General features: G+C 36.2%; 1 protein-coding gene across 1 annotated transcript in view; it reads left to right on the top strand.

Moving 5' to 3' along the window:
* The window catches only part of DCC (DCC netrin 1 receptor), a 764,559-nt gene that overhangs the window by 616,423 nt on the left and 134,630 nt on the right, over positions 1-13,506 (top strand). The window contains exons 17-19 of the mRNA XM_060121767.1: positions 2,227-2,459; positions 7,647-7,785; positions 13,215-13,322. Coding sequence (XP_059977750.1) covers positions 2,227-2,459; positions 7,647-7,785; positions 13,215-13,322 — 480 coding nt within the window. The remainder of the gene's footprint in view (positions 1-2,226; positions 2,460-7,646; positions 7,786-13,214; positions 13,323-13,506) is intronic.

The raw sequence follows: 13,506 nt of genomic DNA, 5'->3' as shown, positions 1-13,506 counted from the left end.
CACAATAAATGAATTGTAAATTTTATTTAATTTTAATTAATTTAAAGTTAAACTGTCCACTTAACTAATGGCTATTGTATTAGCCCAGCTCTGGAGGAAGTGGCAAATAGAATGACAAGCCATGAGTGGGGGAAAAAAAAAAAAAAAAAAACTCCTCTAAAATAAGCAAGAAAAACTTGTCCAGGTTAGAAATTTTTGAATTACATAAGTTCGTAGATATATACCAACAAACAGCATTACTTGAAATTTAGGGATACATTCTGGAACTGAGACTCCAAGAAACTCAACAAGAAGTCATGAAAAACATACTTTTCTAAAATCCAGAAATAACAGGATTGAGTATTACCGTTTCTTAAAGTAGAATCACGACGTTTCAAAATCTTACACAGAGGACCTGTGAAAGACTGTAAAGTTAGTATAGGTGTATCAACAAAACTAGATGAAGCAAAGAAACAACAGATAGGGTAACATGAATATGAGTTGATCTGAAAGGAGTTTGTGACTGAGAGTAGTCCTCCCTTGTGTATAACATTCTTCCTGGTAAGTCAGCTGTGAATAGAAACAAGTCAAGTGAGGCAGCACCTGCTCTCGTTTCGCCAAAAGGTTCCACCCATGTGCCAGCCTGATGACAGATTGCGATCCTCCTAGAGGCTGCAGTGTCTTCAGCTGCCCCTTCCTCATTTCATAAATCCATTCGGGTTTAAAGGAGCCCTTAATAAAAAGACACGTCAAAGGACATACAAAAAGCCTGGGCTCTGTCATTAAATTTTAAACACATATTTTTCTTTCTCTCTCTTTCTATTGTTGTTTTGGGGTTTTTTTTTCTTGATCTTCCTTTTGTTCTGTTTTTGTTTTCAGATTTTATATTTTGCTCCAAAGACCACAGCCCAGTAAACGACTAAATAATTCATTGGAAAACAGTGATGAGTGGGAGGTAGACATTTAAAATTCAGTGGACAAAGTGTAATCAGAGAATCAGCCCTTAGTCTCGTGCTGTATTTAAAAAGATAAGCTCTGTATGTTTACTGCTTCAGATACTCTACATTTTAGTACGTTTCATCTCCCCAAATGCCATCAAATGCCCAGCCTACGAGCTCATCTTGTTTTTTGTTAGTGAGGATACATGTTATATGATTTCAAGGAAAATTTTAACAGATTTAAATGTCTTAGGTAATAAATAAAAGGCTCAAAATTAGACTCTAACTACAGCCACAAAATAGGCTCCCCTGATTCTGACATCCCCAGCATAAAAACAAATACAAGATTTTTCTAGAGAATCTTATGAAACCACACACATCATTATGCAGATTCTGTTTGTGTTATGGATGTGTGTATCTCAGCATGTGTGTATCTCAGCACAAATCTCATCAAGTTGTAGGTAGTTCATTCTGTCTCCCCACCCAGTAATATGAAGTCTTTCCATGGAACTTAAAATTTTCAAACAAGGCATGTAGATATAGAAATGCCATAAAAAACTTAATTACTCTGTGAGAATGTGGGTAAAATGGACACTTCTACACTTTCTCTAAGAATTTCAATCTAACCAAACCATGTGCTATGTAAACCCAATTATCACATCTTTGAACCATGAGGACCACAGACTTAGTCTGGCTTTGTGCAGTCATGTCCATAGACAGATTGCTGTAGACCTCAGGGCCCTTTGGTCTTTTATCCTTTGTTTGTTTCTTACCTAAACAATATTTATGCAGGTAGGATCTAAGCAATAATAAATGCATTAGAGAAAGCAAATCAAGTTAGAGAAGGAGGAGAAAAACAAATAACAAAGCAGATATTAGGTAGGCATTTATTTCCTTTGCAGGAGGAAATAAACCAGACACTCCTTAGTATTTTGTTATTTTAAGTTATCTGCATAGTTATAAAACTGATGAATTCTATACTGGATCTTTTAAGAAACAGGGTACAACATTCCAAGAAAAAAATGGACTTTTAAAATATATAACTAGATGTGACAGCCAAATTGATAAAACCACTCTAAGAAAATGAGTGAATTATGGAAAACAGTCACTTTTGTAATCTAGCAATACTGTTTCTAATGAGTTTTCCGATTGAATTAATTGTATTTTTTTCTGTTCTTCTCATGTTCCCTTTCATCATTACTGCCATGCATTTAACTCATTGTGATGTGTTGCCACTGATGTTTATTTTTTTAACTCTTTTATTTATGTATTTATTTGTTTGTTTCATTTGGCGGGTTTTTAAACCCAGATCCCACTGACCCAGTTGATTATTATCCTTTGCTTGATGATTTCCCCACCTCGGTCCCAGATGTCTCCACCCCCATGCTCCCACCAGTAGGTGTACAGGCTGTGGCTCTTACCCACGATGCTGTGAGGGTCAGCTGGGCAGACAACTCTGTCCCTAAGAACCAAAAATCGTCCGAAGTGCGACTTTACACTGTCCGGTGGAGGATCAGCTTTTCTGCGAATGCGAAATACAAGGTGAAGTTCAAATTGATAGTATGAAATTCCACGTGAACTGTCATTTGTTTAATACATTGTTTTAAATGCATCCTGAACTGGCATGAGTCATTTTGCTGCAGTGACATGAAATGGAAAACCAAGCCTTTTAAGAACTCAGTATCTAAAATTGGCTTGGGAATTATTGTGTCTTAGGAAACAATTCTAAGGCAAGGAAGAAAAATGTCAAGAGCTGCAAAATGTTATTTGAATTCCACCAGATGTTGGGTTTGTATAAATAATGTGATTTTGTACAAGGGAGCGCCATTTTCTTTTGAAAATAGCAGAGCTCTACATTTTTTGGACAGATTTTGCTGTGTTTCTTTTCATTTGGAATCTAGATTTATGCCCCTATAAATGTTAGAGACCCATCTTATAGTGAATATGAAAAGGAATACATGATGATTATTTTATACCATCCTTAGACGGTGAACACACTCTAAGCCATTAACATCTACCTCATTTAGCCTTGAAACACCCTCAGGTGGTAAAGAAAATCCACAATGCACACTCCCCTTTAATTAATATGAATTAGACCACCTCCCTTATTGTTGTCCTATCACCGAGTCATCTCACAACCCCCCTAAGAGCTCCTTAGAGATACATATTTGAGGCACTGTCATGACTACCTTCAAATCTCTATCAGCCAGCCTCAGCAACTCCAACAAACGGTTATTTATATACTGGAACGATTTTGTTACCTCCTAAGCCTGCCACATGCTAGTAGTGTATATAAACAATACACAAATGTAGAATAAAATGAGATCAACAAGTAATTATTAACCACCTACCATTTACTTAGAACTATGCCGGATCATAGAGGCAGTTTAACATGCTTTAGCTGTTCTTTCACATACTTAACATCGTTACTTATAATTTTGGAATGCATAATACATTCAGCTCCATAGGTTTACTTCAAAGAATTCGTAAGTTATTCAAGTGAGGTACTATAATAAAACACATTTAAAATATTCACAGGATGATTATTTGGGGTGGAGAATGTAGCTTTGGAAATAAGAGCCTAAAGCGGGGGCGGGGAGAGGGCGAATTGGATGAAGGCAGTCGAAAGGTACAAACTTCCGGTTATAAGAATAAGTAAGTACTAGGGATGTAGTGTACAGCATGATAAATATAATTAACACTGATGTATGTTACATATGAAAGTTGTTAAGAGGATAAATCCTAAGAGTTCTAATCACCAGGAAAATAATATTTTTTCTGTTTATTTAATTTTGTATCTATATGAAATGATGGGCATTCACTAAACTTATAGTTTAGTGGTAATCATTTTATGATGTATGTAAGTCAAATCATGATGTTGTGCACCTTAAACTTACACAGTTCTGTATGTCGATTATATCTCAATAAAACTGGAAGAAGAAAAAGAGCATAAATGTTACCCAACAACAAAGGAACCAGTAGTTCAACCCAGGCACTCCACAGTCTTCATACTCCCCTTATATCCCTTCTCTTTACCACTCTACTGGGGTGACTTTCAGGGAGAATCTGGATCTCCCGATACTCTATCCAATGTTCTTTCCACTAAACTGCTGTCTTGCTTAATCCAGACTCAAGCCAGTGGTGATTTGGGGGGATGAAAATATCCTTTGGAAATTTCTAACTCTCAAAACCCCAGATTAAAGGAGAATCCCACCAATAATTTTGTAAGTCTTTTCTCCTGTAGCCATGCTGGATCTGCTTCTAGTTTCATTCAGCCTTTAAGTGGCGTAAAATTCACATTTCATAGTAAATCAGTTTTTAGTTGAAACCATTTAAAAAACAGTCTTCTTTGGTTCTGCCTCTCTGCTAGGTCAGGTACTAGGAGAAACTCTCCAGGCATGTCCAAATAGTATCATTGATATAAAATATGCTCTATCTCCTTACAGTATCAGATTTAAGACTCAGCAGAACTATAAATAAGGGTAACATTATAAGATAAGACAACTGATGAAACACGAGAGGATTTTTTTAAAAACTCTCTTTATATACAGATTACCCAATTCTAAGTTTACTTTTAAAAGACTACTTTAAAAGTGTTATGCTCATGGTTGCTGTACTTTGTGGATACATTCATTTCACAGAGTGGCTGTGGGTACGTTGCCAGTACGTAAAATGTTCTGAAGGACAGTGATTGTTCTCTGCAGAATGATTTGAGTTTCAGAATTTCTGGAGGCATTTTTTTTTTTCAGTTGAAGAGTCAATAGAACAGACACAGGATTATTGAGTCTCATAAAGAATGCCTACAGTGTGAGACCCAACCAAAAGCTATCCTCTGTAAGGAGAGGCTGTTTTCTCTTCTGGATTGAAGTATGAGAATTGAAAGAAATATGTTAACTGTTTCTCTCCCCATCATCTTCCCTGACCTAATAAGGCTTTCCATTACTAACGTTCGATCCCTCTCTCACACATACACACTCAACACCCACACTCTGAGAAGCAGGGTTAGAGGAAAGAGTTAGGTAAGCTGGATAGCAAGGAAAAATGTAGAGCATATCTGGTCTACTAGAAAGACATACATTAAATTTAAATTTTACAAATAATAGTAATAGACTACTTTGGTTTTGCATTTTGAACTTTTCAAACCACTGTCATATCTATTACTTCATCTCATTCCCCACTAAGCTTTATATAAGCTAGGCAGAGCAACACAAGGTAATGGGGGAAAAATACATACATGAGTCAAATAAATGGGCTCTAGAGTTGGCTTTCCTGTGTCCTATCATGTGACTTAACTTGTTTAATCTTTTTTTTAATCTATGTGATTGGGATATTGATATACTATCAATATAAAAAGAATAAGTAAGATTCTGCATAGCAAAGTAGGCATGTAGAGATCTTTATGAAGACTTGGGTAGGTTGTATAACTTGACAAAATCCCCCATGAAACTAGAGCTGGAACTCAGATAAGCTGATGGCTTTATCCAGGCCTCTCCCCCCAGGAGTACCCTTCTACTTCAGTCCCACGTCAAGCCATAATCCAGACATTCATATTTTGATTGTCCAAAACTGTATATTGACCTTTCTTATCAAATGGAGAAATTTTCTGTAGTTTATTTTCTACTAAAGTGATTCATCATTTGATGTTTTATATGACTTCCCATTCAAAATGCATTCATTGACTATTGACTAGTGCTTACCAGATACTAGCATGGATATTACAGGAGATAGAAAGTTGTGCAAGACTCAGTCTCAGCCCTCAAGATGTTTACAATTCAATGGAGAATTTATCAAAATGCTGTAAATATATGTGTGTGTGTGTGTGTATACACCACACACATAGAGTGCCCATATCTCACACTAGACAATGAATAAAATATTGTAGCTAACATTTATTTAGTACTTACTCTGGGCCATGTACTATGCTTTACTTGACTTATTTCACACTTTAAATAGCACTGTAAGGTCAGTGCTACAGTTATTTCCGTTTTATAGATGAGGAAGCTGGGGCTCAGAGAGGTAGTACCTAGGTATTCTGCCCCACCCCTCACACACACATACAGCCATGATTTTCCAAAGTATCAATACTTCCAGGCTAATGATTTATGTTGAATAGTAACTTTTCATAAAGTTCCTGAGAAAACTCAGTGAATTAATGGCATTTATAGAATGCAAGTGTATCATTCAAGAATACAAACAAGGCATATAAGAATTTAAGAAATACAAAGGACAGTATTGCTTAGTTGCCTCCCAAATGCCAGTTGTGTCTATGCTCAAAGAGACTAGTTTTATCGAAGTGTGGTCTTCCCTCCTAGCTGAAATATTTCTCATTGCCCAGTTTCTCCCCTTATTTCCATTTCTAAGACTTAGAGGTATTCATGACAGGGAAGGAGGGAAAGATTGGAAGTCATATCAGCCTATCAGATACGAGCTGCCCGTTTCATGTTTTATTTGATGGGGTTCCATCTTAGTCTACAAAATAGTTTTACATTTATTTAGGGCATACATTTTTACAGCTATTTTTAAGAGCTTCTGATAAATGTTTATGAGGTCATCACTTAAATAGGATGGATGGGCACATCATCGAAATGTTATTAGCAACAGTTAAATATTTATTTGATTTTATAATGAAATGTAGGATTTCCATAGCTATAATCTAAGAAGGATTCATAGTAGAATAAAAAAGATATACCACACTAGAATAGCTAAGGGAGGAGATAGGTATGACATAGGTGGAGACAAAAAGTTTTCCTTGATTTTCCTAGACATGGATATATAACAAATGTAATAAATTTAAAAGTAAAAGTAAATATTTAACCTTGGAAGATGATCAAGATCTAAATAACAAGCATAAATTGATATTTATAATAGGCATAAATAGTTTTAAATTTGCCTGATGATGTGGAAAATAAACATTAACCTGGGAGATTAACCATTTTCTTCATTACAATTTTGATCTTTTGAGTAAGCAATAAAGACAGACAATTTACTTTCTACTAAAATATCCTTAACCTGTTGTTTAAAAGACAAAGAATGTATTCAGAGGACCAAAAATATTAACACTAATGTAATCATTTAATATTTATCCAATTTATTCTCTTCCTGATCAACTGCACCAATGACCATACTTCAATGTACATTTAACGTGACCTGTGCACAAAGAAAGAAAATCACACGACACAATATTGCTTTTGTCCATTTTCTTTATAACAGCTATATAGATTCTGGAATCACTAAAAGTTTGTATTATGAAGAGTTTTTTTAAAAATCATAAGCAGTAGAGCTCTAAAAATTCATTTTATTACCAGTGGGCAAATAATCATTACAATCTATGTAAAATATATAAAACATTAAAGCCTCTGAAAAAAAGACTTCAATTATTAGAAATAAATTGAAGTTAAAGTCAGTGCAGATAACCTTAAAAACGGAACTGACAGAGGAAGTGGAATTGGTCCTGTCTCTGTGGTTATTGCCTCACTTGGGAAAATTTATCATCTATCTGCCCCTTTTAACAACATAACATCTGATTTTATTGATTAGGTTTTAGATGTACAATCAGCCCGTGTAAACTGACACAGAAAGGAAATAAAGTCAGTGCTGTGTCCTAGGTCTTCCGTTGTTTGGAAATAAATTCCTTTTTTGTTGGCCTTTGATAGTCTTCTTATGTGTCTTGATTTACCAAGTTGATAGAGTTCATTTCTTTTTCTCTTTTCTTATTTCCCACTTGTTTAGTCAGAAGACACAACATCTCTGAGTTACACAGCAACAGGCCTCAAACCAAACACAATGTATGAGTTCTCGGTCATGGTAACAAAAAACAGAAGGTCCAGCACATGGAGCATGACTGCACATGCCACCACATATGAAGCAGGTATGTGAAGAAAGGCTGGCTTTGAAATTTCTACTCTTGATATTTGGTAGTGTTGTTTTCCAGGTACCAAGGAAGTTGGAACCCGTGTCCACCATGATGTCTAAATTATACCTTATTTTATATAAAATCAGTCATAGCATTTTTATATCTAATATTATCCTCCCCACTCTAGATAAGAAGAAAATGAGTCCCCAGTGTATTAAGTGATCTGGTTTTAATCTGTACGTTAATTTAGGAGACCTGAATATAAATCTTTTCAATACATTTAAGCAAAGGCATTTTACTCTGTCCAAAGCATGTGTGTCTTTGATCAACAGACATAGTAGGTGTTTACTTTTTTGGAAAGAAATTAGATACAAAATGAAATATTGCATTACAACTGTAGTCTCATGGATGCTTACCCTAAATAACTTCAGCTGACTGTGGGAAGAAGTTTCTGGGGGGTCATGTTCACTGTTTGGAAATAAGACAACACAATGGAAAACTTTCATGCATTTTGCAGTTGTTCAAGTTGAGAGTAAATGCAATTCACTGTAAATTTTACCAGTCACGTTTACTATGGGTCATAAATGTTGAGTTTATAACCTTAGCAGACATGCAGTGCACTTTGGCATTTATAGTTCACAGAAATACAACATCTGAAGAAAAAAGGGTTTAACGTACTTTTTGATTGCTTTCATGGCGTTACATCATATGTGGGGATAAACTGTACCACACATTTCCAAATTTAAAAAAATATGCCAGTAAAACTTTTATCTGGGTAAGTTGAATTTCTTTTTCCATTAGAATTTGCCCAATGGCATGGCAGTTCTAATTTTTATTTCAGGCTACTACCTTAACTCTAAGTTCATTGTGAATATTTTTTACAATTTGAGGGTACTTCTTTCTATAAGAAGTTTTTTTTCTAGTTCTTTAATTTCAATACCTTCTTCTTCTATTTTACATGTTTATATATATTAAATCATTCTCCTAGAATTCTGCCCTGGATGTCAATGTTCTTAGCTTCTTAGGAAGAATAAGAAGCTGAATGAGTTATGAACTATGGGGAGAATAAAGGCTCTGCTCTTTCTTTTTAACTTAAAAGGAGATGAAAAGAGTTAAATGAAAACCAGTAAGGCATTTGGTCTTCCCTGAGTGAAATAGAAGGAGTAGTAATTTCCTCATTCATTTTTCCCTGTCATAAACATAAATGCACACCAACATCTGACTTGATAAATGCACCCTATTGATTTCTCCTCAACTGCCTAGCCTTGTACGGATGTCAGGGGTGAGACCCATTGCTGACAAAAAGATATTAACTTTTAGAAATGTGGCTAGGAGGAAGGGTGACTGTCAAAACAGATAATGACCTGGACAGAGGTGTAAATAGCATGTGGATAAGATCCCTAGGTGACGATGAGAAGCAAGAAGTAATTCACAAGTGTCTGCAGGTTTTATAACTGGGAGAAGGAAATGAAGTGAAATAACTCTAGCGTTTGCTTCTAATTCCATAATAACACAAAGACTATATGGGGCTGTGTTGTTATGCACTTGTGCTGAAATTACTAATAATAAAGGTAATGGCAGCTGACAGATTCTTGAAATGAAACACTTCATTCTGTCCAGGTGATGAATCCCTAATTTTACTCTAGTTAATTTAAATAAAATAAAAATAATTGGAAGGACAGCTGAAATAATGACGTCTTGGAGAGGGGACAAGAAGCAGCAGTATTCCCAGGCTTTAGAGATGAGGAACTATAGGACTCTCCCTTCAAGGTGTTACACTCACAGTGGTTTGACTCCAATGTGTTTTCCTTTCTTGTATCAACATTCAGTTTCCCAGAAGAGAGAATCACACAGCTAAAGAGAGTGAGATGGAGGCCGTGAAATTTCTATTTGATGTTGCTACCCAGCTCATGTGACACAGAGGAGAACTTGTTCCCAAAGGAAAAATCCAAGTGTTCTCTCTAAATGAAGGCGGGAATGGGGTGTTGAGCAGTCTAAAAACAAATGCCCAATACGATTTCCAGGGCTGGAAATCTTCTAAATCTTGAATGTTACCATCCACTCATACACTTAACAAAGAAATTTAAGCATGGGAAAAGTCCTTTGAGAAACAGACAAACCAGAGGGCAGTGCATGTCCAGTTGTCTGAGATATTGATTATGGGTTTCCAATAAGGTTCATTTTAATTGTCAGGTCCTGAGATAGATACTTGGTATAAAAGGTAAAGAGAATACAGCCTTTATCTTGAAGAGAATTATAATCTAATACAGAAGAAAAATATTTTGAAAATACAACCTTGAAGTAACATGAAAAATACAATCATAGAATTTTGGCCAAGTTGGAGTCAGAGCACACAGATCCAAGTATAAATTCTGTCTGGAGAAGTCAGGGAAGATTTCACAAATGAAATAATGATGGAGCTGTGGCCTGGGTGGATTGCCAGGTATCCATTCCAGGGCCTTCCAAAGGAAGGAAGCAGCATGCTCAAAAATACACAAGCAAGTATCAGAAAGATGTCTTAAAGAGACGCTTACTTCCCTGGTGGCGCAGTGGTTGAGAGTCCGCCTGCCGATGCAGGGGGACACGGGCTCGTGCCCCGGTCCGGGAGGATCCCACATGCCGCGGAGTGGCTGGGCCCGTGAGCCATGGCCGCTGAGCCTGCACATCCGGAGGCTATGCTCCGCAACGGAAGAGGCCACAACAGTGAGAGGCCTGCATACTGCCAAAAAAAAAAAAAGAGACGCTTACGAACGGATCAGAGCGACGGGAGCATAGTTTTCATGGACAGCTTGGGGACACGAGAGTGTATAAGAAAATAAAGTATAAATCCTGCAGGGCCTGGTATTTATTGTTACTAATATCATTTAATTCAATGAAGACAGGTAAGAAGTTATAAAAGATTATTACAGGAGAACCCACGAGATTGAAGCAGAGCAGACCGAAGACCTCCTTCTGCTTGACTTAGGGATCCCTGAACCTGTTAGGGCCACTATAAATATCCAACATTTTTAAAAAAATAAATAAATAAATAAATATGAGGGAATAGTATACATTTCATATGATAATCCTAAACAACTAAGACATTGATTCCAATACCAGAATCTCTATTTACCAACAGTCACATGGCTTGAGGAAAAAGAAAAATTTGCTCAGCACCTGAAATAGATTAGTCATTAGGTTGCTTTCGGGTTTTTTTGTTTTGTTTTGTTTTTTTGTTTTCGAAAAGTAACCAGCTCTTCAATGTCTTATTTTGCTAAAGCTGGAGTCATTATATATCTTCTGAATATCAACATAGAGTCAGTGAAGCAATCTAATCATCATCATTTGTTTGCAAAACAAGCATCAATTTTAATTTTAACACAGTTAAGAAAAAACAGACTATTCTGACTAGTTAGAAAGACAGATCTTTAATTACTTCCAAAATTGGAAAATTTCTTATTATGTTTGGTATAATATTCTAATTTGTGGCTATGTATTACCTTCCTATCTGTGGCTTAGAAAATATCTTGAATGAGCTCTTTATAAAACTAACCCTTCTTTAAAGTAGCAGCCTCTCTGGTATTTTGCTATTACAAGTCTTTTTTGCATAATGTCCTTTCTTTCTTTTCATTAAAATATATATTAAAGTGTGTTTAATATACAGCCTCTTTACTCAAGGATCTACTACACTAGACCTTTTCTTCTCCTCATCCTTCTCTTCCTTCTGCTTTTCCTTCTTCCTTCTCCTCCTCCCTCTTTAAAAAAAAAAGTTAAGTATATTAAGTACTTTGTCAGGATATTACAATTTGGTGCAACTTTGGTTAACCTGGTATCCTAGTGGCTTGGAGAATCTGGGCATTGAAAATCAAATGGTATGATAGATGGGAATGTTTGATGTCCCTCTATTTGGAATTCTCTTAGGAAGAGAAGCTGGAAATAGAGTGTTGATAATACTCGGATTCTGCACTGTTACAGTCAACAGAAGAGCCGAAGCAAATTATAAGAGTGAAGAGGAATTCAGAATTAGGACCAAGTTTTACCTATTTGTAATATACAAATACTCCTGTGCAGAGATCAGGAAATCCCTCCAGAACCCAAGCTTGGAACTTAAAGACATTCTGACATTGCCTATGTCAAATTGGGGGTAATTGAAAAAGACTATGGATAGTAGACTTGGGCATTGTGAGCTGCCTAGAAGGAAAACTGACTGCATTTCAAAGCATATTTCATTTCAAAGAGTGAGAAAGCAGGTCAAAGGAAGCCTGAAAGATACTGGACAAGCTTGGCCAGTTTGCTGCCGCCTTTGAAGTATATTTAAATTTTTGTTGAGCACAGTTTAGGGGAAGAAAAATCCTTTTATCCTTCCAGGTTCTTGGTTGAGGCGCCCTGTAATAAGAAACAGGTTAACAGGAGAAAAACAAACAGAAGATTGACAATAAGTATACCTCTTGTATATATGAGAGATACCCAGGAAAACAGTAATTCCCTAAAATGGCCACCACTTTCAATACCATCTCCAGCTAAAGACAAAAGGTGTTGGAGGGTGGGAAGCCAGTAATGGGAAGTTTTCTGGCAAATCACAGTAAACAAGGGCATGATTGTTACGTACATTTAAGTCTCTGCCTCCTTATCATCCTCCTCTTCCTGGCACAAAGAGGGAGATACCCTTATAAACGTATAAATTTTCCTTTTACGAAAGAGTAACTTCTACTCGGTTTTCAGAACTTTTCCTCTCTCTGTTGCTTCTTAAAAATAATCAGCTTAATTCTTATGCCAAAGAGGCATATTTGGGGGTGACAAATTCTGTTTCCCTCAAACAACATGTGGGAAAAGTAGCTCTAAGCAAGACAGCATTTCTTGCCATCTTTACTTCCTACCAGGTTGATACTAAGACCGTCATAGATTCTATTTCCTCTGTTTTCAAATACTTCTTTGCCTTCTTGTTGGGAGATACCTAGTGTGTTACCTAAGCAAGATATTGTGACCTGCATATAAATTCTTTATTTTTTATTTTTTTGTCTTTTAAGGAAAAATAAAATTAGGTAAATTTTCATTTATATATAAATCCTACAGTTGTAACAGAATTTTTTCTCTTGGAGACATGTAGCCATCAATCTCACTAAGTTATGTGTCCATTTTTTTTTGTTCTTATAATGGTTCTTACATTTTTAGTGTATCGCTCACTTGAAAATACCAGTTATGCTTTTCTCTACATTCACACATATTCTGTTCTCCTCTCTATATTCACACCTTTGAAAGTCAGTTAACTTCCATGGAAAAACATTAATTTCTGTATCTCTGTTTGCTTGTTTAATTCAAATACCTAAAATAAACTGTGCGTGGTAAAATAAGCATGATATACTGTGTGATAGATTCTGAGTGTCAACATGATGACTAGAAGTCCCATAAATGTCTGTTTTCTTTCACATCCAATGACAAGGCCATGTTTCTGTTTCATCTCACAGCCCCGACCTCTGCTCCCAAGGATTTGACAGTCATTACTCGAGAAGGGAAGCCTCGCACTGTCATTGTGAGCTGGCAGCCTCCCTTGGAAGCCAATGGAAAAATTACTGGTAGGCACCTCAGCTTTATTTCCTGTGCTGCTCTGCTTGTCCTGTGATTGCTTACCTCCTGTGCACTGCTCATGACTTTTGTGTATTAGTTTTCTGTCCCAGTATCTCAGTTGACTCCTGACCCTTTCTGATTGTCTCTTCTTGCCCCCTCTGACCTTGGAATTCTTCTAATGGAGCCTACAAA

Source organism: Lagenorhynchus albirostris, chromosome 14 (assembly GCF_949774975.1).
Source record: "Lagenorhynchus albirostris chromosome 14, mLagAlb1.1, whole genome shotgun sequence".
Classification (NCBI taxonomy): Eukaryota; Metazoa; Chordata; class Mammalia; order Artiodactyla; family Delphinidae; genus Lagenorhynchus; species Lagenorhynchus albirostris.
The sequence above is the reverse complement of the archived record's forward strand: the minus strand, read 5'-3'. Positions and strand labels throughout refer to the sequence as shown.